The 20,448-nt window shown below is 53.1% G+C and overlaps 1 protein-coding gene across 10 annotated transcripts in view; it reads right to left on the bottom strand.

Annotated features, from left to right (window-relative positions):
* Positions 1-442: 442 nt before the first annotated feature.
* CYTH4 (cytohesin 4) overlaps positions 443-20,448 on the bottom strand; it is a 31,346-nt gene continuing 11,340 nt past the window's right edge. For 2 of the 10 annotated variants that reach the window (XM_055395505.2, XM_055395498.2), the window contains 11 exons: positions 20,108-20,172; positions 18,777-18,843; positions 17,178-17,296; positions 15,436-15,516; positions 13,470-13,582; positions 11,264-11,412; positions 6,281-6,392; positions 4,814-4,890; positions 4,278-4,349; positions 3,589-3,743; positions 443-2,372 (listed from right to left, as the gene is read on the bottom strand). In XM_055395505.2, coding sequence (XP_055251480.2) covers positions 2,300-2,372; positions 3,589-3,743; positions 4,278-4,349; positions 4,814-4,890; positions 6,281-6,392; positions 11,264-11,412; positions 13,470-13,582; positions 15,436-15,516; positions 17,178-17,296; positions 18,777-18,843; positions 20,108-20,172 — 1,083 coding nt within the window. In that variant the 3' untranslated portion in view covers positions 443-2,299. Of the gene's footprint in view, positions 2,373-3,588; positions 3,744-4,277; positions 4,350-4,813; positions 4,891-6,280; positions 6,393-11,263; positions 11,413-13,469; positions 13,583-15,435; positions 15,517-17,177; positions 17,297-18,776; positions 18,959-20,107; positions 20,173-20,448 lie in introns of those variants that run through there. The other 8 variants (XM_088837212.1, XM_055395504.2, XM_088837210.1 and 5 more) reach the window with 7 other exon arrangements.

The following is a 20,448-nucleotide window of genomic DNA, read 5'->3' as shown; positions in this document are numbered from 1 at the left end:
GCACTTAATATAAGATTGTGGAAAGTATGAATGAAGAGTAACAAATACAAGACCCTCTGTGACTCCCCAAGTGATCATTGGATCCAATCTGTACTTGTATCCCTTCTCAGACAGGGAACTCACTACTTATCTCCTGAGCAGTATCCTTTCTGTCTTCAGACAACATGGCCTATTGGGAAATTCTTTTGCTTTCCCCTGGCCTTGGCAGAACCAGTGCACTCTTGCCCCTGCTTAGAGGGACCCTTGCTTCAAATTTAGCAATTTTTGTCCAGGTGGCAGCCCCCAGTGGCCAGAGGATGAGGGTCCAGGGTCTGCTGAGTGCCCACTCTTCCCCATCTGGCCCTCCTGGTCTCCAGCTGGGAAAGGGATGAGGGTGAAGGGTTTACGTTGGCCTCAAGGATGGCAGATGTGGTCATGCAGAGGACAGAGCCCCACCCACGAGTTGACTCATGAGCTTTATTCTCTATTCTGAGTGATTCCCAGAACAGCCACTCATCCAGCCACTACCCAGAAAATCCCCCATTCCACCCTCTCAGTGACAGGAAGACCAGAGAGGGGAAGAGAGTGGACTAAGATTGCACAGCCAGTGGCAGGAGAGGACCTCAGAGCCCATGACCCCTGGCTGCCCCTTCAGGGCCAAAAAAGGCAGCAGATGTTGCACTCAGCTCCCATGGTGCCATGGGGCCTGTGGAAGACCTCAGACGTCCTGTCAATCTTCTTCCTGTCAAACAGATCCTCCTCAGTGCAGTTTCATTACAAGGTGCTTGCACACCTCCAGAGACAGTGGCCTCACCACTTACAAGGCAGCTACTCTGTCCTGACCCCACAGAGAGTGTGTGTTGTGTTGTGTGTGTGTTGTGAGGTGGGGGAAGAGAGGTTGCCTCCCCTTCCTGGGGGGATTCACCTTGTCTGGCTCACCTACTCAGGCTGATAGTCTAGCAGAGGTAACCCCATATCCTGTTTTCCTGCCAGGGAACTTCCCTCTAGGGACTCCCCCAGGGCCTGTGTGGCAGGGTAAATCATGCTACTGAGAAGAAACCTGTTTGTGGAATGCTCCTCTAGGCTGGGGCCTCCCTGGAGACGGAACTGCCTGCCTGTGGGTAGTGAAGCTAGCTTCACTCTTGATGGTGCTATGCCAGAGAGTCTCAGGATGCTATGACCCTGCTGGGTCAACTGCTCATCACCTCAGGAGCCCTGGGCAGTGGTCCAGAAGGGAAATTGTGGTGGAGACTCTGCTACAAGGGTGTATGTCACTCATGGCATGGCTGCTGCCTCCCAGCAGCCCTCCGGGTAACCACAGATCACAAAGCTCTCTTCTTGGCTTCTTGGTTGTACCACCATTTCTGCTTGAGTATGTCTGTTTGAGATGCTCTCTGCCATTTGCTTGAAGAGTCCCACCTGTCCCTTCTCTAAAATGAACATCCTTGAGGATGGGCCCACTCTGCTCTCCGCCTTCCAGCAGTCTTCAGTTCAGAGCCCCTTCCGGCTCAGTAAACAGGTGTAGACATCTCCAACCAGAAGCTCCTTGGGGGACCCAGCATATTCCTGTCCTTCCATGGACAGGAAGCAGTCTGAGAGGGGCCATTGCTGGCAGGTTGAGGGGTGGAGTGCACAGAGCCAGAAGGGCTGGGACATTCCTATCCAAGCACCACAGTTTTCCAGGAACCAGAGAAGGAGTGTGACTCGGCTGAGGGTACACAGCAAGTTGAGACAAAGCTAGGACTGAGACTGTGATGTCCAGGCTCCTAGTCCAGTGCTCTTGGGTGTCCCAGAGGTCATGTCCATGGATCTGAGATATGTCTCCTGTGTCCCTTGGGCAGGGAGGGTCAAGCTCCCACTGAGGATGGGGAGGGGCTGGCTGAGAACCCCTTGAGCAGAAGGAGGAGGCATCGCCATGGTGGAGGGTAGGAAGCACTCAGGTCCCTCCTGCTTTGAAGGTTGATGGCATTTCAGAGGGCAAGGAGACTTCTAACAAAAGAGGAAACTGAGGCCCAGAGAGAGGGAAGGGTGCCAAGCTGTGACCACTTTCCTTACCCCTTCCTGTAGTGGACTTGGGGCAGGGGTGGGGCCTTTCCTGGATGCCCAGGGCCAGCAGCCTCATGATCGGGCTCTGAGACCTTGGTGGTTCCCACCCACCCCAGCTCCTGAGCTCTGCCTCCCCCACCCCCGCCCCCCACTGTCAGGTCGAAGTGAAGGGGGTTGAGAGAGGATGTCTGCGGGCCCTGGGAGGGGGGAGTGGGTCTCCAGGTACCACAAGTCATGGTGTTCACAGGACACCGGGCACCACCTCCAAGGAAGCTCACTGCTTGCTGGCGATCTTCTTCTTCCGAGCAGAGACCAGGTCGTAGAAGGGGACACGAGTGATGCTGGCTCTGGAGTGAGGGTAGTGAAAAGATTTCAGGGCTGGGTGGGCTGGCAAAGGGGTCTCATCTCCCAGGGCTTGTAATAAGGGTGTGTGTCTCCCAGGGTGGGGTTGGCCTGCCCCACTGCAGGGGAAAAGCCTGATGACCCCAAAAAGGACCCAGCCAGGGTATGCCACAGGCAGGCCTGAGAGGCTCAGGAATTCTGCCCCCACGTATCTTTGGCCCCGTCAGACTCAGAAGGAGGTGACAAGAGCCCAGGTGAAGCCATCAGACCTGCTTGCCAGTCCTAGCTCTGCCCCTCTCTGGCTGTGTGGCCCTGGGCAAGTCCTTTCCCTCTCTGGACCTCAGTCCTCATCTGTAAATGAAGGTGAGAGTGGGTTTGGCCTGGCAGCCTCACAGGGCTGCTGCAAGATCAGAGGGAAAAGACCCTACAAGTCTCTGGGACATACCTGGTCACCAGCCCATTGACCACTTCCATGTCTCCCTCTGTCTAACAGGACTCACCCTCACCGGTATCTCCCCATGGACTCAGAGTCAAGGTGTTATCCTGCCCCTCACATGGCTTCCCTCCTCCTGTCCCTCCACTGCTCATCACACCTGTCGAACCCCAGCCCCTGCATGGTGGTCTTTCTTCCCTGATCACACCTGTCTGTGGCTTTCCAGTGCACTCAGGAGAAACCTGAGCTCTCTGCCATGGCCACCAAGGCCTTGCCATCCTTTGCAGCCTCATTTCCCACTGCTCAGCCCCACGCTGCCTGGCCCCCACATAGCCCTACCCTCTGCACTGCCTGGCATTGCCTGCTCCCATGCTGCCCAGCACCAGCTATCCAGGAAGATGTCCAGGCATCCCTATGCCTGCCCTGCCCTTTTGTTTTGGCCTGCATTGTTCCTTCCACCTGGAAAGGCCTCCTCCCTACCTGCACCAGGCCTTTCCAGGACCACTTAGGATCCCAATGCTAATAGGCACCGGGCAAAGAGCTTTACACGTAACATCTCCCATGATCCTCCACCATCCCCATGAATTCGGTGCCTTGCTTCTCTGTGTCCTGGGCCTGGCCCAGAGAGGATGCTCATGGAACATGGTGAAAGGGATTTGCATGCCAGAAACAGGAGGGAAGTTCTGGAGTTAGCCCTTTTTACAGGCAAGGTAACAGGACCCTGAGAGGAGCAGGGGCTTCTGGAAGGTAACCAGAGACCCCTCCCCACCAGCCCAGCCACCCGTTACCGAATGGCTTCGATCCATTGGTCCCGCTCCTCGGCACTGGAGGCTGAGATCCGGTAAGACTCGTGCTTGCCCTCCACCACTTTGCCATCGCCATCAGTCTTGCAGGCCTTTATCTTCTGGCCCCGGCAGCTGGGGTTGCAGAGCTCCAGGCAGAACTGTGGGGAAGTGGACAGGTGAGGGCAGGGCAGGGGTGGGAGGAAAGGGCAGCTGTGTGGGCTCTCCGGGAGGCTCGGAGAGGCCTAAACGCTTGGGCAAGACCAGCATCTAGAAGAGCAGCAGGACATACCTGACTGCCAGGCCTTCCTGTGAGAGGAGAACAGGCAGGGGCTACAGCTCCTCATGTTGAGAATTTACTATGTACCTGACTTGACCTAAATCCATGATTCCTCTTAAAATCCCCAGTTGACAGATGGGAAAATGGAGGCTCAGAAAGGAGCAGAGACTTATTGAAGGTCCCAGAGCCAGTATCAGGGGCCAGGCTCTGAGAGACAGTGTGGCCAGGCCCTCTTGATGCCTCTTGACTCCAGGATCCCCGTCCCTAAGAGGGCTGAGGCAAGCCTGAGCTACTGGAAGGTGTCACGGGCGTGGCCTCGCCTCCTGGAGAGCCCAGCCCAGCTGCCCTCTCCATGAACTCTGCTTTGGAAATTCCTACAGCTGCTCTGGCCTGAGGCCACCTCGCTGACACCTACTGGCTTCTTGGGGTCGTCCACCTTCTGCACTGAGAGATTCTCAAGGGGTATGATTCCCCGGGGCTCCTTGTCCTGCAGGAGAATTAGAAAGAAGATCAGAATCAGCAAAGGGAGTCTTGAGTCAAGGGCAGGGAGTGAAGTTGGAAGTTTTGTTGTTGTTTAGTCACCAAGTCGCCTTCAAATCTTTGTCACCCTAAGGACTATAGCCTGCCAGGCTCCTCTGTCTGAACTCGGCAGCACCCCAGACCCCAAAGAGGAGTGTGCGCATCTTCCCCAGACTCTGACCAGCCCTGGAGAGGGCAAGAGAGCAGCATGGGAAGAGCCCTGGCTGGGAGTTAGGAGGCCGGACTTTAAGCCCCAGCTCTGCCTTGCACCTTGGCCCAGCCCCTTCCCCTCTTTGTAGCTATTTCCCCCATCTGTAAGATGGGTGTGGAGGAGGACCCAATGATCTCAAAGAGGCCCCAGCTCTACAATGGACTGCTTTCTGAGAATCTGGAAAGGGTTTGAGGGGAGGGACAGGGTAGGGGAAGGCTCACAGTGGTGAACTCGAAGTAGTAGAGGCAGCTGTCCGTCAGGATGAACCAGCGTCGTTTCCAGGTCTTCACGCGGCCACCTGCAAGAGCCAGTGATGGAGTCATTTAGCCCTCCTCTTCCCTGGCTCCAGCACTTCTCTCCATGGAAGAGCAGGGCCTCCGATGCCCACCTCTGGGCCCCCACCCTAGCCCCCTAACCCCTAGCTTGCCACACCTCCCCCTTATCTATCCCCCCCCAACTTAAAACCTGAGGGGTTCCATCACCTCCAGGCTGCCCCAGAGCTCCTCCCTAGTCCGGCCCCAGGGGCAGGCTGGCCATTCCTGCACTTTCCTCCTGCCCCCACCACTCTGTCCATCCCTTGGCCCACTCCCTGCCTGATGCTATGCCTTTCATCTTTCATTTGCCAGGTAGTGTTCTAGAAGATTGAAGAAACATTCACTTATTAATCCCTGTGACTACCTATGAGGAGTGGACCATTATTAACCCTGTTTTACGATGAGGAGACCACAGGGCAGAGAGGGTACATCATCTGCTCAAGGTCTGGCAGCAGAGCTGGGATTTGAACCCCAGTGTCTGAGCCCCAGAGCCCAAGTGCATGGTCATTTCCCCACATGTTTAATCCTCGCAGGGATGACTGTTACCATTCCACAGCTATGGAAACTGAGGCCAAGGATGGATGGAGGAACTGGGATCTGTGACTTAGAGCTGCCCTGGGGCTGAGAATTGTCAGCTGGGCAAGAAAAGGAGGCTGCAGTCTGCAGGTGGATGGACTAGGAGGTGGGCCTGGAGAGATGGAGGGGCTGGATGGGCCCCCAGGCCAGGGCCCTGCTCCCACATACGGCGTCTGTCCTCCCCTGACTTGGAAAGCCTCTGTGCCTGGCTGGCTGCCCCTGCCCAGAGGTGCCCAGCATGTGTGGGGGTGGCAGGCTCAGATGGCCAGGTCCTACAGTTCCGCTGCTAGAACTTGCAGCAGCTGCTGCTGTGGCACCCACCACAGCTCCCCTCTGCAGACCCAAGGCCCTCCCTGCCCCCAGTCCTGTTGAGGAGAGGCTCCCCAAGCCACATCCTCTCACACTCCCCCCTGCCCTGTCTTTCAGGGACAGCCAACCATCTGCCACCGAATTCTGCCACTGGTGGGCTATGTGGCCTTGGGCTGGTCCCTTAACCTCACTGGGCCTGGGCTTACTCAGAATCACTTCAGGAAGAAAGATCTGCGGTTGAAGGGCTTATCTATGAATCTGTCAGCTTTCTGTCTCCCTTCCTGCTCATTGTTCCCTCCCCCACTGTCCCCTTATCCCCAGGACCGATGGAGGGAGGGTTGGGGCAAGCAGACTGCTACCCTGGGGCTCAGGAGACTCTCAACTCCACCACCCGAGGCTTCAAGTCAAATGGGTGCGTGTGTCAGCCATGTTGCGTGAGTGTGCAGGCACATCAGTGCATGTGCCCGAGTGCAGGAGTGTGCGTCTCACCCAGTTTAAGCAGCCAGCCCTCGCGGTCAGGTTTGAAGAAGGTGTGGGTGAGGTCATTGCCATCGTCCTCGGGGATGGAGAAGGGCTCGCTCTTGATGCTGTCGAAGAGGTTCTGCCCCAAGAGAAGGGAGGGAAAAACCCATTGTGACATTCACCCAGGGCCTGGGTCTGGCCTATGTGGCCTCGGGCGGGTCACTGACTCTGTGTCCCCAAGGTGGGATGCCGATCTTGCCTCTTACAGGCCCCTCTCCTAGGCATAGACCAGATATCTCTTCTGGGGGATGGGAATGTCCAGATTTCAGTTCTCTGTGAAGGACTTTCTAGATGTTAGAGCTGCTGAAATATGGAAGAAGCAACTTTGTAGGACAATGAATTCCCTGTCACTAGAGGTATGCAAGCCAGGGCTGAGAATTCCCTGTGGGAGAGTTGTAGATGTTGGCAATGATCATCCCTCTTTGTTTTGAACCCCCTGCTGTGGGACACTGCCTTCCATGGACAACCTGCCCAGATTTCCAACTGTTTGGGAAAAACATTCTAAATTGTCTAATTCTGCTGATTAAAACCAGGCACAATGCTGGGTTGCCATCATTGACATAATGAAATCATTTCCTTCTGTTGTGCTTGTGTGTGCTGCTGTTCAGATGATTTCCTCGAAATGTTAAATGAAAAATTTCACAAGTACTGTTCGATTCCCCAAAGTTTTAGAAATGGTGTTTGCTGGTTTTTAAACATCTTTTCTGATCCAGGCGCTTAGGGGTGGTGGTAGGGTAAGAGAGTCGGGGAGGAGGGTGCTGGCCTGTAGCAGGTTTTCCTGGGTTTCATGGAGAGGACTCAGCTGGCTGCGGTGGGGTGAGTGGGGAAGGGCAGGGACCACTTTCCCTTTCTGGAGCCCCCACATTCCTAGAGCAGCCAGGAAGCCCTGCTGCCCCTCCCACCCTGGCCCAGCCGGGCCCTGAGGTTTCCCTAGTAGCACCGGCTGGTTGAAGGAGTTCTGTTCTCTAAGGCCTGTTCTCTGTCAGCAAAGCTGGCAGCCCATACAAATATTCTGAAGGCCCAAAGGGGCAAGCAGGGGGACAGACAGGGCTTCATTCTTCACGACACCCACGGGGAGCCCCCTGGCAGGTTTTGCGGGCCTCCTACAGCCTACACAGTCTGCCCCCACAAGGAAAGAAGCTCTGTTCACCCAGATTTCCTGTACCTTGTAAAACCAGGCTCCCTCTACCCCCTGTAAGAAAACACCCTTGCACCTGCCACCACCAAATCAGGCTGTAGCTGTCTTCTCCTGGCTGGGTAGACGTGACCAGAAGGACAACAGCCACACACCAGTGGTTGTACTGGCCTTGTGTCCATCCTTCCCCACCCACTCTGTTCTCCTCTGCAGAATCCCCCCTTACTTTCTGTCCAGGGTGCTCAGGGGGTTGACACTGCCCACTCAGCACTCCCTTGCGGCTCCAGGAGACAGTGAATGACTCCCATCTGGCTAATTAGAGCATTTCATCCTACTGGTCACAGTGACTGATTCAAAGAGAGACTTGTGACCCACACCAGCCAATAAGCCTTCATTCTGGGACTCTAAACTGTTAAGCAAGATGGAAACCTGGAGTTGCCCAGGTCCTCTCTGGGGAACTTGGGGGAAAGCCTGTTTAAGAGGGAAGCCAACTTGGAAGAGGAGGTTGCTCAGAGATGGAAAAACCAGATTGAGCCCTGACCTCAAAGAAACACCTGGAACTAGCCGAACCTGAAGCTGACCATCAGTCCCCCATCTTTTCATTGACATGAGTTGAAACAAACTGGAAGCTGGGAAACAAGTTAAAATCTGCATTCCCAAATCTTGCTTTTTGGTCTCTGCAGAGGGAAGGGCTCAGATAGATGTGGGTTTGAACCTGGACTCCTCACAAACTGACCCGCCCTGGTCAGCTACCTCTATTGGAGCTCAGTTGCCTTTGCTGTAAACTGGCGGGGTTGGGGGTGGGGGGTGGGGACAGTACCTGATGCCTGTGGTTGTCAGGAGAACTTAAGGAGCCCAATATACAGTCATTTCTGATGGAGATGCTTGGACAAGAACCCAGGAGATCTGGCCCTACCCACAGCAGAAGATGCCCTAAACTGACTGTTTCCTTTGCTGGACCTTGGTTTCTCCACCTATGACGCCAGAGGGTGAATAAGCTCTCCTTCTGTCCCCTCTCCTTCTTTCCCTTCTCCACCCCAGGTCCCTCTCTGGGCTGCCCTGTCATGGTGAGTGGAGCCAGACACTCGAAGTGCTTTGTCTGCTTCTCAGGAAAACAATGTCAGGTCAGTGTCATCAGCCCACTTTGCAGATGGAGAAACTGAGGCTCACAGTCAAGGACACACAGCCATAAAGGTGGAGCTGGGATGTGAGTCCACTCCCTATGCCTTTGCCCTGAGTCTCTTTGGCACTCTGCCCTGCCCCCATCAGGATGGCCAGGGCAAGACTCGCTCAACCTGCCTGAGCCCCCGCTCCCATCATGCACCTCTCCAAAGCCTTTCCCACCTGCATACCTTCATGGTGACAGAGTGGCCTCTGTTTAGGTGATGTGTCTGTGTCAATTTAACTTCATAAATCAGGCCACTTAAAAATGTTATATGTCCTGGATAATCCTTCCACAAAGCCACAAACTGATACTTAAAGACACTTAAAGCTGAGTCCTTGCTTTACACGTGGGGAAGATGAAGCCCCAAAAGAAAGCAAGAAAACCCCCCAGTCCACAGCAGCTTTCTGTAAAAGCCTTGAAGAGCAAGGACTAGGCCCAGTGTGGTTCACTTTGTGCCCTGAAAGCTTCTGGATTAATTAGCCAGCCCAGAGACATAGGTGCTGTGCTAAATACCTTACATGTCTACACTAATCCCATAAGCTGGGAGCTCAGAGAGGTCAAGCATCTTACCTAAAGTCTCACAACTAGAAAATGGAAGAGCTAGCACTTGGATGTGGCTGTGACTCCAACGCTCTGTTCTTTTCCCTGCCTCTTGGCTGCCAAGGAGGATAATAAACCCTTTCCAGACCTCCCAGGCAGAGTTTGAAGCTAAATTGAGATAATAGACCCAAAAGCCCTATGAGAAGAAAGTTACAAGCTCTATACAAATGCAGCGCATTGTTATTAACAAAAGACTTGAATTGGGAAAAATACCTAAGGAGGGAGCTGCTGAAGGAGGCTCTCCTGGGACAGAAGCAATAAAGTGGCACCTGGGAGATCCAACAGGACTGGTGCTGGCAGGCTGTTAACTCATTATCTGCCAGACCAGGTGTGCCCAGCTTCCTGCTCCAAGTACCACAATGAGATGAGTTTTCAAAGGCCTTTCATATTTCAGGCAGTTTACTAAGGGCTGGGGATTTTAAATAATCATTAATGATTCTTAATAGCTACCTAAGCTACCATCTAGAGCTTGTGCTATGTACCTGGCATGGGCTGTGCCCTTTATGTTTTTAAAAATTACTATTCACAAGCACCTCTGTGACGCAGGCGTCATTATTCCCGTTCTCCTGGTTGAGGAAATGGTGGCCCAGAGAGGGTGAGTCATTACTCAAGGTCATCCAGGAGGCGAACAACGGGGAGATGGGACTTGACCTGAGCTCTAATCTACTCTCAAGCCCTCATTTTATATCATGCCCCCCTCCAAAATAAATTTTCTCTGGGGATCAAGGAGGGTGAAGGGCTAAGGGCATGGCTGTTTTCAAACACTGAAGAGCACCAGAGTCATTCCAGATCCAGACTCTCCCCCACCCCCACCAGACTTCTACTGCGAGACATACACAGGGTGCTAAGCTGCCAGGGTGGGGTTCACATTGTCTCCTCCTCTCCTGCCAGACTCTGACCCAGAGGGAACTGAAACTCTATAGAGCTCTGGGCACCTCTAATCCTAGAAATGAATTGTCAGTTCATTTTTGCTGAGCCAGGCTTTGAATCTCACTCCTGTCTTTCTAAGATAGCTCCCAGCTCCATCTTGCCCATAGGAAGCAGGTAAACTCCGGAGGCTGTTGTTCAAAGCCCTGGACACTCTGGCCCCACGTTGGTGCCCATCACTGTCTGTATGTACCCAGATGGCTACTCTGGATGCCCCTCCCTTTTCCTACCAGGTCAAGTGCTGGCCACTTCCTCTTTCTGGAATGTCCTTTCCCTGCTTCTCCTCTGGGCAAACTCCCACTCAACCTTCAAGGCCAGTTCAAAAGTCACCTCCTCTGTGAAGTCTTCCAGGATGACACCCTTGCCCTGCCCCTGGGAGAGTGATAGTATTGTCCGCTGGGTCTCCATAGCTAGGTTCCTATGGTCAGCATAGCATGAATCAGGCAGGGCTAGAATTCACATGTGTTTTATCTTCCCACCAGACCCTGAACTTGGGTTGATTCATCTCTGGGTGCCCCATGCCAGGCCAGAGCCTGGTGCAGTGTGCCAGGGGTGGGGGCTGTTTAGGATGGGATAGGAAGCTTGGGTTCCACTTGACTCTCGAGCTGATGTGTAGCCTATGGAAGACCTGTTTCTTCCTGTCTGAAAGAGGGTGGGGTTTGAGCAGAGACTGGGAATTTTCTGCTCTGACCCACTGAGAGTCTAAGACTCTGCGATTCCAAGAAATAGACTAGGTGGTGTGAGGCACCCTTTCGAGGAAAGGTGTGAATGATCGGTGTCTAAAGGCTGAGGTCTGAGCGAACCTCCTGGGTGTTCAGTCTTGGACCTCCTTCTTAAGATGGGACCGCTTCCCTTCTTAAAATGGGAAGCCCATTTCAGGACCGACCTCTTTTGTGACGGTCCATCCCCTGGACAGAGGAGCCTGGCTGGCAACAGTCCATAGTGTCTCAAAAGAGTCAGACATGGCTGAAGCAACTTAGCACATCTCAAGACAGTTTTTGACCTGGGAGGGCCCCCTCCTGGAGAGGTCTCTCTTAGATGAGGCCCTCTTGGGTCATCCGCCCAAAGGCAGGCTCCTCCTGGATGCCTGGAGACCAGCTGGGCGAGGCCACGCCCCTCTTACCCGCAGCTGCTCCTCAGGCAGGTCCCTGCCGTCGTTGATGCCACGGTTCATGGACACAAAGCGCTCGAAGGGAGGCCTGTCCCGGACGTTGGGGTTGTGGAGGCTGGTGTTGAGCATGATGATGGAGAAGGACAGGACGTAGCAGGTGTCTGCGGGACGCGACATCGGTCAGAGTCCTGGCCCTGGCCACGCCCCCTCCTCCGCCCTAACCCCTCAGGGGCGGAGAGTTGGCTGTCTCAATGCCCTGAAGGTCCACCCTGTCCTCCTGGCTTGGCATTCAAGTCCTAGCCTCACCTCCCACTCTTCCGGAGCTCCCTGCTGCAAACAAGCTTCAACTGTCAGTTGCCCGGGCCCCTGTGTGCCTCCCACCCGGCACTTCTGCTCCTGCTGGGCCCCCTGCCTGGCATGCCCTCCTCTCCCCTTTTCTACCTATTAAAACCCTCCTGCTCTTTAGTCTCCTGCTCCAGCCCTCCTCCCCGCCGAGCCCTTCCTGCCCCCCTGCCCACTCTGTTCTCTGCCTCCTTGGAACTCAGAGGATGCTTATTGTTTGCTGCCCTGTTCAGGGCTTGCTCACGTGCTGCTTGGTAATCTCGCTGGCATTGTGGGGCTCCCAGGGCCGAGCTCCTGTTCTATTATTCAGACTTTCACGTGCTTGTGCTCAGGAGCCAGGCTGGGCTGAGCGTTTGGGAGGGAGATGATCGCTACTCTGTGATGTTTTAAAGCCCTGAGTCCAGAGCCAGGGAAGTTCAGCTGTGACCCCAGCTCCCCGGTTGACCTTGAAAAGTACTTGAGTTCCCAGAGCCTCAGCTTCCCCATCTGCAATATGAGGTATGTTAAGTCGCTTCAGTTGTGTATGACTCTTTGTGACCCCATGGACTGTAGGCCGCCAGACTCCTCTGTCTATGGGATTCTCCAGGCGAGAATACTGGAGTGGGCTGCCATGCCCTCCTCCAGGGGATCTTCCCGACCCAGGGATCGAACTTGCGTCTCTTGTGTCTAACCTGCATTGGTAGGCGGGTTCTTTACCACTAGTACCACCTGGGAAGCCCCTGCAATATTTAGAAGGTTTAGCTTTGAAAGAGCTTCATGTTCATTAACGATTTTACCACTGATAACAATGGCTCTAATGTTGCTGGTGTTTGCCCTGTGCTAAGCTCTTTACATCCCCTGACAACACTAATGAGGCCGGCACGGTTACTGACCCCACCCATTTTACAGATTAGAAAACTGAGGCACAGGGAGAGTAAGTTATTTGTCCCAGGTCACAAGATTAAATAGTTCAACAGTGATTCAAATCTGGTGCTTTAAAATGTCTTCCTTCCTAAAAATATTTATTGAGTAACTAATAAATGCTACAGAATTCACTGGTGAAAAAATCTGTATGGTCCCCACCCTTGTGGGTTGTTTAAAATTGTGGGCCTGATAGATAATAAGCAAGCAAATCCCTAATTTATGTATAACCACAAGGTGGGCAAATTCTCTGTAGGACTTGTCCGTAGACACACTGCTGAGAAGCCCCCTTCACTTCTCTGAGTCTGTATTTGGAAGGATGAGAATGCTGCTGACCTCGTAGAATAGATGTAAGGATTACATAACTTGCATAGGTAAAGCACTTAGCATCTGGGGAGTGCTTAGTACTTGGACTTGGTTTTTGCTATGGTACCTTCAGATCCAGAGAAGAGACTAGGACAAGCCTGCCATCCTTTCTTTCCCACCCTGTTGGGAAGTGTAGAGGACTGATTTTTGCTGATATCCTCCTTATCCACCCTGGCCCCCTGCATCCTGCCCAGTCTGTTTCATACTTCTGTGCCTTTGCTCAAACTAGAACCCCAGTCCCAAAGGCCCTTTCTCCCCTTGACCTCCTGAAGCACTCCTATTCATCCTTCAAAACCCCATTCAGACATCAGGTTCTCAGGGAAGCCAGCCTGGACATGCTGAATGCCCCATCCCCACCCTCAGATGAGACACTGATACCTTAGTGCCCCATGCCATTATCTCCTGCCTTCTTTCCCAAGGATCATGCCCTTGGGAGATGTGTGTGTAGGCAGCTCTGCCTGACACACACCCAGCAGAAGGTCTGGCATGGATATGGTGCTCAGTGAGGGTTGATGACAGGATCTGGCTCCCAGGGTCTGGGTGCTTGGGAGAGACCTGGTGCCTCAAGAGGTAGATTCGCACCTGGCAGGGTCCCTTCCTACATAGGCACCTGTGGACTGGAAGACGCCGGGGTTGCAGAGGCAGTATCGGGAGGCAAAGGTCTCCATCATGCGGTCGATCTTCTGGGCCTCGCCTGGCAGCCGGAAGCTCCACAGGAATTGTCTGGGGGCAGGGAACAGAGCCATGTGCAGTGGAGGTGGAGGGCTCTTGGAGTGGGGCAAGAGGGCCCCCCATTCTCCCCTTCAATAAACTGCTCTGTCTCTCATGCTTAGTCTCTTTATCCTGTAAATGGGAGACTCTGTACCTGACATCTAGACTCATGGGAAGGGTCAGTGGAATTTGTGTTGTGAGCACCAAGTCTGCAGGAGGGAGCCAAGAAATGCCTTTTCTTCTAGAATACAGGAGCTTAGTGTACATTCTTTTCTGACCATCTGAGGCCCAGCACTATTTGTGGCCCAGTCCACCCCAGCCCATGAGGGGACCAATGCAGATTCTCAGGTTCTAAGGCCTCTCTCCACCTGGCCACTGGGCCCTGGGACCCATGGACCCTGGGGAGGTTGTCTTTCCTTGGCTGAGCTTCCTTTTCTTGGAACTGAGTGATATTCACATCTTCCAACTGAATTTGCCAAGGTCAAGGGCCACGCCTGTTCCTTTCACATCTCCCGCTGAGCCTTGAACACTGGGACTGTGTTTACTGAGCCAGTGCCTGCTTAGTAAAGGCTTGTTAAATGAGTGAGAGAATGAACAAATGAACAAATGAATTTTGGAGACTCCCAACCTACCCCTCTCCTTTAAGAAGCATGAGAATTGGAGGGAAGGCCACATTGCTTAGATAGTGGTGACTTTTTCCTTCTCTGCTTTGCAAACTCCTAATCATCTGTCAAAACCCAGATCAAATGCCCCTACTCAGGAGATGATTTTCCAGACATCATCTGCAGCAGCAAGACTTACTAAACCCTTCAGTTCAGTTCAGTCGCTCAGTCGTGTCCGACTCTTTGCGACCCCATGAATCACAGCACGCCAGGCCTCCTTGTCCATCACCAACTCCCAGAGTTCACTCAAACTCATGTCCATTGAGTCAGTGATGCCATCCAGCTATCTCATTGCTGCTGCTGCTGCTGCTAAGTCACTTCAGTCATGTCCGACTCTGTGTGACCCCATAGACGGAAGTCCACCAGGCTCCCCTGTCCCTGGGATTCTCCAGGCAAGAACACTGGAGTGGGTTGCCATTTCCTTCTCCATTACTATGGATCAATTCTAAGCACTTTCTTACTTAGTTCTCACTACCCTGTGAGGTTGGTATTGCTATTAACCCCATTTTACAGATAAAGAAATTGAGGCACAGAGAGGTTATTTTTTGTGTGTGTGTGTGTGACTTTCCCCAGGGGTGAGTAGCAGATATAGGGTATGAACTGTGCAGTCTAGGTCCAGAGTTTGTGCTCCTTACCCATGTATATTAATGCCTCCCATCATTGGAAAAATGAGTAGCAAAAATAATATCCTAATTAGAAAATAATAAGTAATAATAAATGTAGTACACACTAAGCTGTATGAATAAAATAAATAAAATAAGCACTAATTCAAAAAGCAGTGGGAATAGCAGTCATAATAATAGTAATAGTGATTAAAATGATTAAATATTATTATAATGATGATGTAATATAATAATTAGTAGTAGTAACAAGCCAGGTGCTGATACAGGCAGTCCATGCCTGTTATCTCATCTAACCTCAGCTCTTTGGGGAGACTGTCATCAATTACTTCTATTTATTTATTAAAAATAATTTTTTGGCTGCACTGCACAGCTTGCAGGGTCTTAGTTCCCTGACCAGGGATTGAACTCAAGCCCTGAGCAGTGAAAGAACTGAGTCTGAACCACTGGATCCCCAGGGAATTCCCTCATTAATTAATTCTGGCTCCTGATGCTGTTTGTGCTCTTAGCCATGTGGATGATGGTGCCCCCAACACCCCTCCAGCCCCTTGGGAGTCCAGTCCGTGCCCCTTGGACCACTCACCTGAGGGCCTGGACGAGGTTGAGGTTAGCAAACTCATGGCAATCTACAAAGGCCTGGAGGACCTGCAGGTTGATGGGGTCCCTGGAGAGGAGACAGAAGGGAGGGTGGGACACCTTCGAGCATTTGTACCCCCTTGAGGGGGCTGAGGTGGGGAGGCTGAGGAGGGGAGAGACATCCTCCTTCTGAATCCAGCCACCCTGTGGTCTGTTTCCATGTCTAACCTGCATCACCGTCCTCCCACCACTATCTGCACCCCATGTCCTCCCACTCACAGCAGACCCCCCCACACCCTCCTGGCTTACCAGCACTGACCTCAGTCAGGAGGGGGGCTCTGGCTTCGGAGTGGCCTGTCCTGAGTCACTTCCTGTTCGGGTGACCCCTCACAAACCACCAGGCCTCCCCAAGCCCCAGTATTCTCATGTAAAACGGAGAGAACCATGTCCACCCCCACTTCCTCTGTCTTCTCAGATCTGAAATCAGAAAGCCCTGCCCTTCTTGCCAGCTGCATTCCCGGCTTCCTTAGGAGAAGGAGAGTGTTCTCTGAGGTGCTGGCTTGCTGGCCCAGCTCCACACCTGTCCCCTACAGTCTGTGCCCTCCCCCAGCAGCCAGAGGGACCCCCTCAGAGTACCCCCACCTGTCACCGACGACTCCCTCCCAGCTTCCATCCCTCTACTCCTGTCTCACTGGCTTGTTGTTCCTTCAGGAGGCTTCTGCCCCAGGGCCTTTTCATGTGCTGTTCCCTCTGTCTGAAATGCTGTTCCCCCAGAGCCACACTGTTTGCTTCCTCTAAATTTCAGTCAAAGGTCACCTTCTCTGTGCAGCCCTTTGTGTCCACACTATTTAAAGTCACAGCCTTTGAAGCACGGTTCCCAGGACTTTCTCAGCTCCCTTTCTTGCTTTGTTTGTATTCCAAAGAACTTAATTTTTTCTAAATTATTTTACATATGTTGGCACCTGTCTTCCCCATTAGAGTGTGCCTTCCCTGATGGCAGAAGTTTTTTTTTTCTTTTTAATTGAAGTATAGTTGATTTATAACTGTGTTACTTTCAGGCGTACAGAAAAATGATTTGTATATATATACATATACATATATTCTTTATTTTCAATTCTTTTCCATTGTAGTTTGCTACAAGATATTGAATATAGCTCTCTGTGCTACACAGTAATTCCTTGTTGTTAATCTGCTATGTATGGTATTGCATCTGTTAATCCCATACTCCCAATTTATCCCCACTCGCCCACCCCCGGAGCTTTGTCCTGTTCACTGGTGTGAATCCAGGGCTTAGAACACTGCCTGGAGCTCCTGGTAAACCTAGTAAAGATAACACTCAGTCATGTCCGACTCTTGCGATCCCGTGAACTGTAGCCCACCAGGCTCCTCCATCCATGGGATTCTCCAGGCAGGAATACTGGAGTGGGTTGCCATTTTCTTCTCCAGGGGAACTTCCCAAGCCAGGAATTGAACCCAGGTCTCCCACACTGCAGGCAGATGCTTTACTGACTTAGATGTTAAAAATATCTACTTGTTTTCTAAATGAAGGAAGGAAGGAATGAAGGCAGACATGCTTTGGTTCAAGGTCAGGAAGGAGAGCGATCACTTAACCTGCTCAAGCCCCAGGAGTTACGACTTTCCTGACGTGCTTCATTCCTTAGTTACCTGCACACACAACCCACCCCACACGTAACTGTGCACACCTGCACATCCTCATTCCCTGCTTTCCTAAGGCCCCACCCTCCTTACCTCTCCCCCAAGTAGATGCCGATGGCTGTCTTGTTGAGGCCCTCGCCCTTGTACAAGAACTGGGCAATGTCCTGGACGTTGGGGGTCAGCAGCTTGTGCTCAGTGAGATACTGGATGCCCTGGAGGTGGTACACAGAGCCTGTAAGCTGCCCCCACCCAGCAGCTGGCCTGGGGAGGGGGAGAGGGGGAGTGCCTGTGGCCAGAGCCCTGGGGCCTGGAGTTCTAGCACTGGCACAGCTTGTTCTGGGAATTTGTGACCCTCCTTAATTGAAGTTGCCTTTGTAAGGTGATGAGTTCCCCATCAGCAGAGGTGTGCAGACAAACATGTGTTCCTACCATGAACCAGGTTCATGCCAGCTGCTCTGCCAGGTCCCCCTCAGTCTGCCACTCTCCGATCATATTCTTTGATGATTCAATGAATTTATAATTTTAAGACTGAATGATTCAGCTATTCCTTTTGTCCCCTTAATATTTGTATTATTTAAAGATAGTGTTTCATTTTTTTCTCATGAGTAATCTGTGTCCATTGTATAAAAATTAGAAAATAACCCAGCTCAATCAAAAGGAGAGGAAATTGCTACGGCTCTGAGGTAGCATGCCTTTCCTCCCCTTTCTGTGTGAAAATGGGAGTGTGCCTTGCCCTGCTTTTCAGATTTGACAATATCAAAACATCTCACCTCACAACCCAGGCACTCAAAGTCTGTCATTCTAATTTTAGGAGTTGGAGGGGTTGGGCTCCAGTTTTCTGTGATGGTGCCTTTGCTTCCCTGTTCCTTTTGGAGAAGAGGCTGCTTGGAAGAGTGGGGATAGACTGTGGAAGGCTCTGTGTGACAGGCAGATGGTCCAGGGGACCCCTCAGAGGCCCCTCCCTGAGGGGCACTCAGGCAGGAATGTGAGTGTGTGTGTGTGGTCTGTGCGGTCCATGTGGATGGGAGCAGGGGTCCATTTCTGTGTCTGGGAACACAGGAGATCTGTGATGCGGAAGAGGCAGCCTTCTAAACCAGAGCAGTAAATTTCCAGGGACCCCGTGGCTGCCCTGACCCCACTTCCGTGTGTCAGCTGTGGCTTCCTCCTGTCTCAGTTCTTGCAGGAAAGGAGCCCAGCTGCCACCTACTTTGGCGAGGGGTGGGGGCTGGGGTTGCTCTGAGGCCAGTGGGGGTGGGGGTTAGACCATAGTTGAGATCTGAGCATTCAGGGCTCTATGCCAGCATCTCAGGACAGGCTGCCTAAGCTGAGCGACTAAAAGACACTTCCAGAGACTGAGCCCCAGAGTCCAAAGGCCCAGCCAACCAAAGTCCTACTCATAGAGTGGGAGACAGGGGCCCAGAGTCATGGCACCCCAAGCTCATAGACATCACAGAGCCCCTGTCATCCTCCTGGCTCCCACCTCAGGCCCTGGGGCTACTTGGCCGTGGGGTGGCGGATCCCCCAGCCTTGATGGCATGGAGCACTGGACAAGATGCTGAGCCCAGCAGGGCCTCAGTTTCCTCCTCTGGAAAGTAGGTAATTGTGTCGGTTGAGGGGAAGAAGGAGACACTGTGGAGGTGCCCAGCATGCAGCTCCCTTGGCCCCCCCAACCCGAGCCCCCGCACTGCCCACCTTCATGGGGTCCATGTTGAATTTCTTGCGCCCGATGCACAGCTCTTTCTCCCTCTGGGCCATGCGGCTGTAGATGGAAAGACATCAGCCTGGATGCCCCTGGACCCCAGGGCACCCCTGCAATCCCCATCCTTGGCTAGAGCCAGTATTCCTTAAGGACCTCCAAGTGGGGTGAGAGTCACCTGGGAGAATGTAAGAAATGAAGGGTCTGGACCCCTTCCTGAGCCAAGAAACCCAATTTCCAATGGGCTCAGCACCAGCATTTTAACAAGCTCTGAAGCTGTGACCTCGGGAGCCAGAGATGCTCCCCGGGCGGGCGAGGGTTTAGAAGGGCTTGGAGCGGAAGCCATATAACAAGGAGGCTGGTGAGTAGGGCAGGGGAGGGTGAGGAGAGCATAAGCTCTGGAGCCAGACTCCTGGTGCAAATCTCACTCAGGGGGAGTCACTTCATCTCTCTGAGACTCAGTTTCCTCTTCTGTAAAATGGGGGGTGACTCCACCCATGGCACCCCAAGCATTGTTGAGAGGTTAAAGCATTGAAAACAACGGGTGGTAGGAGCTGTGTAAATATTATGATATTGTCATTGGGGCTGGAGCAGGGGATCTAGAGACATGGGGGCCGTGCATGTGTGTGTGTGTGCATCTGTGTGCATGCGTCTGTGTGTGTGTGTGTCCTGCTTGGAAGGTGGATATCAGAGGCATCACAAACTGAGGCTGGCACGGGCAGGGTGGGGATCTTCTGAGACACCAAAGTAGGAGTCAGTGCCCTAGGGCCCTAGGGGTTATGTATGGACCAACCTTCTCATTGCACAAGTGGGGAACTGAAGCCAGAGAAGGGAGAGGACCAATCTCAGGTTACAGAGCCAGGGGGCGTCTTCCCACAGAAGGGGCGGAGTAGATAACACCCATGGGTGGGGTGGGGTGGACCAGCTTTGGCCTGACCACAGGCGTGGCTTTTGTTCCCATAAGGCCTTTGGCTTCCTAGTCCTCATCCTTGGGGCTGAGTTTTCCTCCTCCTTGACCTTTCCCGGGATACTCCTGGCCAGTGATTGGTCAGGGGCAGGGTCAGGTGGGCTGGGAGAGACTTGGGTGGAGGAGGCAGGAGACGGGGGTTGATACTGAAGAGAGGGGGCAGTCTGGAAGCAAGGACCAGACCAGACCAGAGGATGGACTGTCAGAGCTGCCGTGTTCCTATTTCACCCCGAAGCCTCCCCTCTGGGGGTCTGATCCCCGACTTCACCAGGGCCTGGGCTCATTCACTGTCACTCATGACATGTGATATCCTCGGGAAACCACTCTGGCAGCCTCCCTGGGTCCTCGGCCGGCCCCTACCTCTCCTCTGCTGTCTCGAAGCAGTCGATTTGGGCAAACACATCTGCAATCTCATCCTTCAGCTTCTGTGGAGTGGCAGGGGCGTCACGAAGAGGGAGAGTCAGGGGGTGGAGGCCAGGACAAAATGGGCTTCACAGCCCTCTCTGTCACCCCCCCCAACACAACCACTCCCACCCTGGGCATGACTCCCAGACCTCTGTCTTGAGCTGTCACTAAGGCTCCCTCCCCAGGAAGATCCCTTTTCCAGATGTCTCTTATCTTCAAAATCCCAAGCCAAGCTTACTGCCTCTGTTTACATCTAGTTCTCCCGGGGCTCCTGTCTCAGGGTGAGGGAGTCCCCA

This window comes from Moschus berezovskii, chromosome 6 (assembly GCF_049115385.1).
Source record: "Moschus berezovskii isolate FMDL1 chromosome 6, NW_MosBer_1.0, whole genome shotgun sequence".
NCBI classification, from domain to species: domain Eukaryota; kingdom Metazoa; phylum Chordata; class Mammalia; order Artiodactyla; family Moschidae; genus Moschus; species Moschus berezovskii.
Note: the sequence above shows the minus strand (reverse complement) of the source record. Positions and strands in the feature narration are given on the sequence as shown.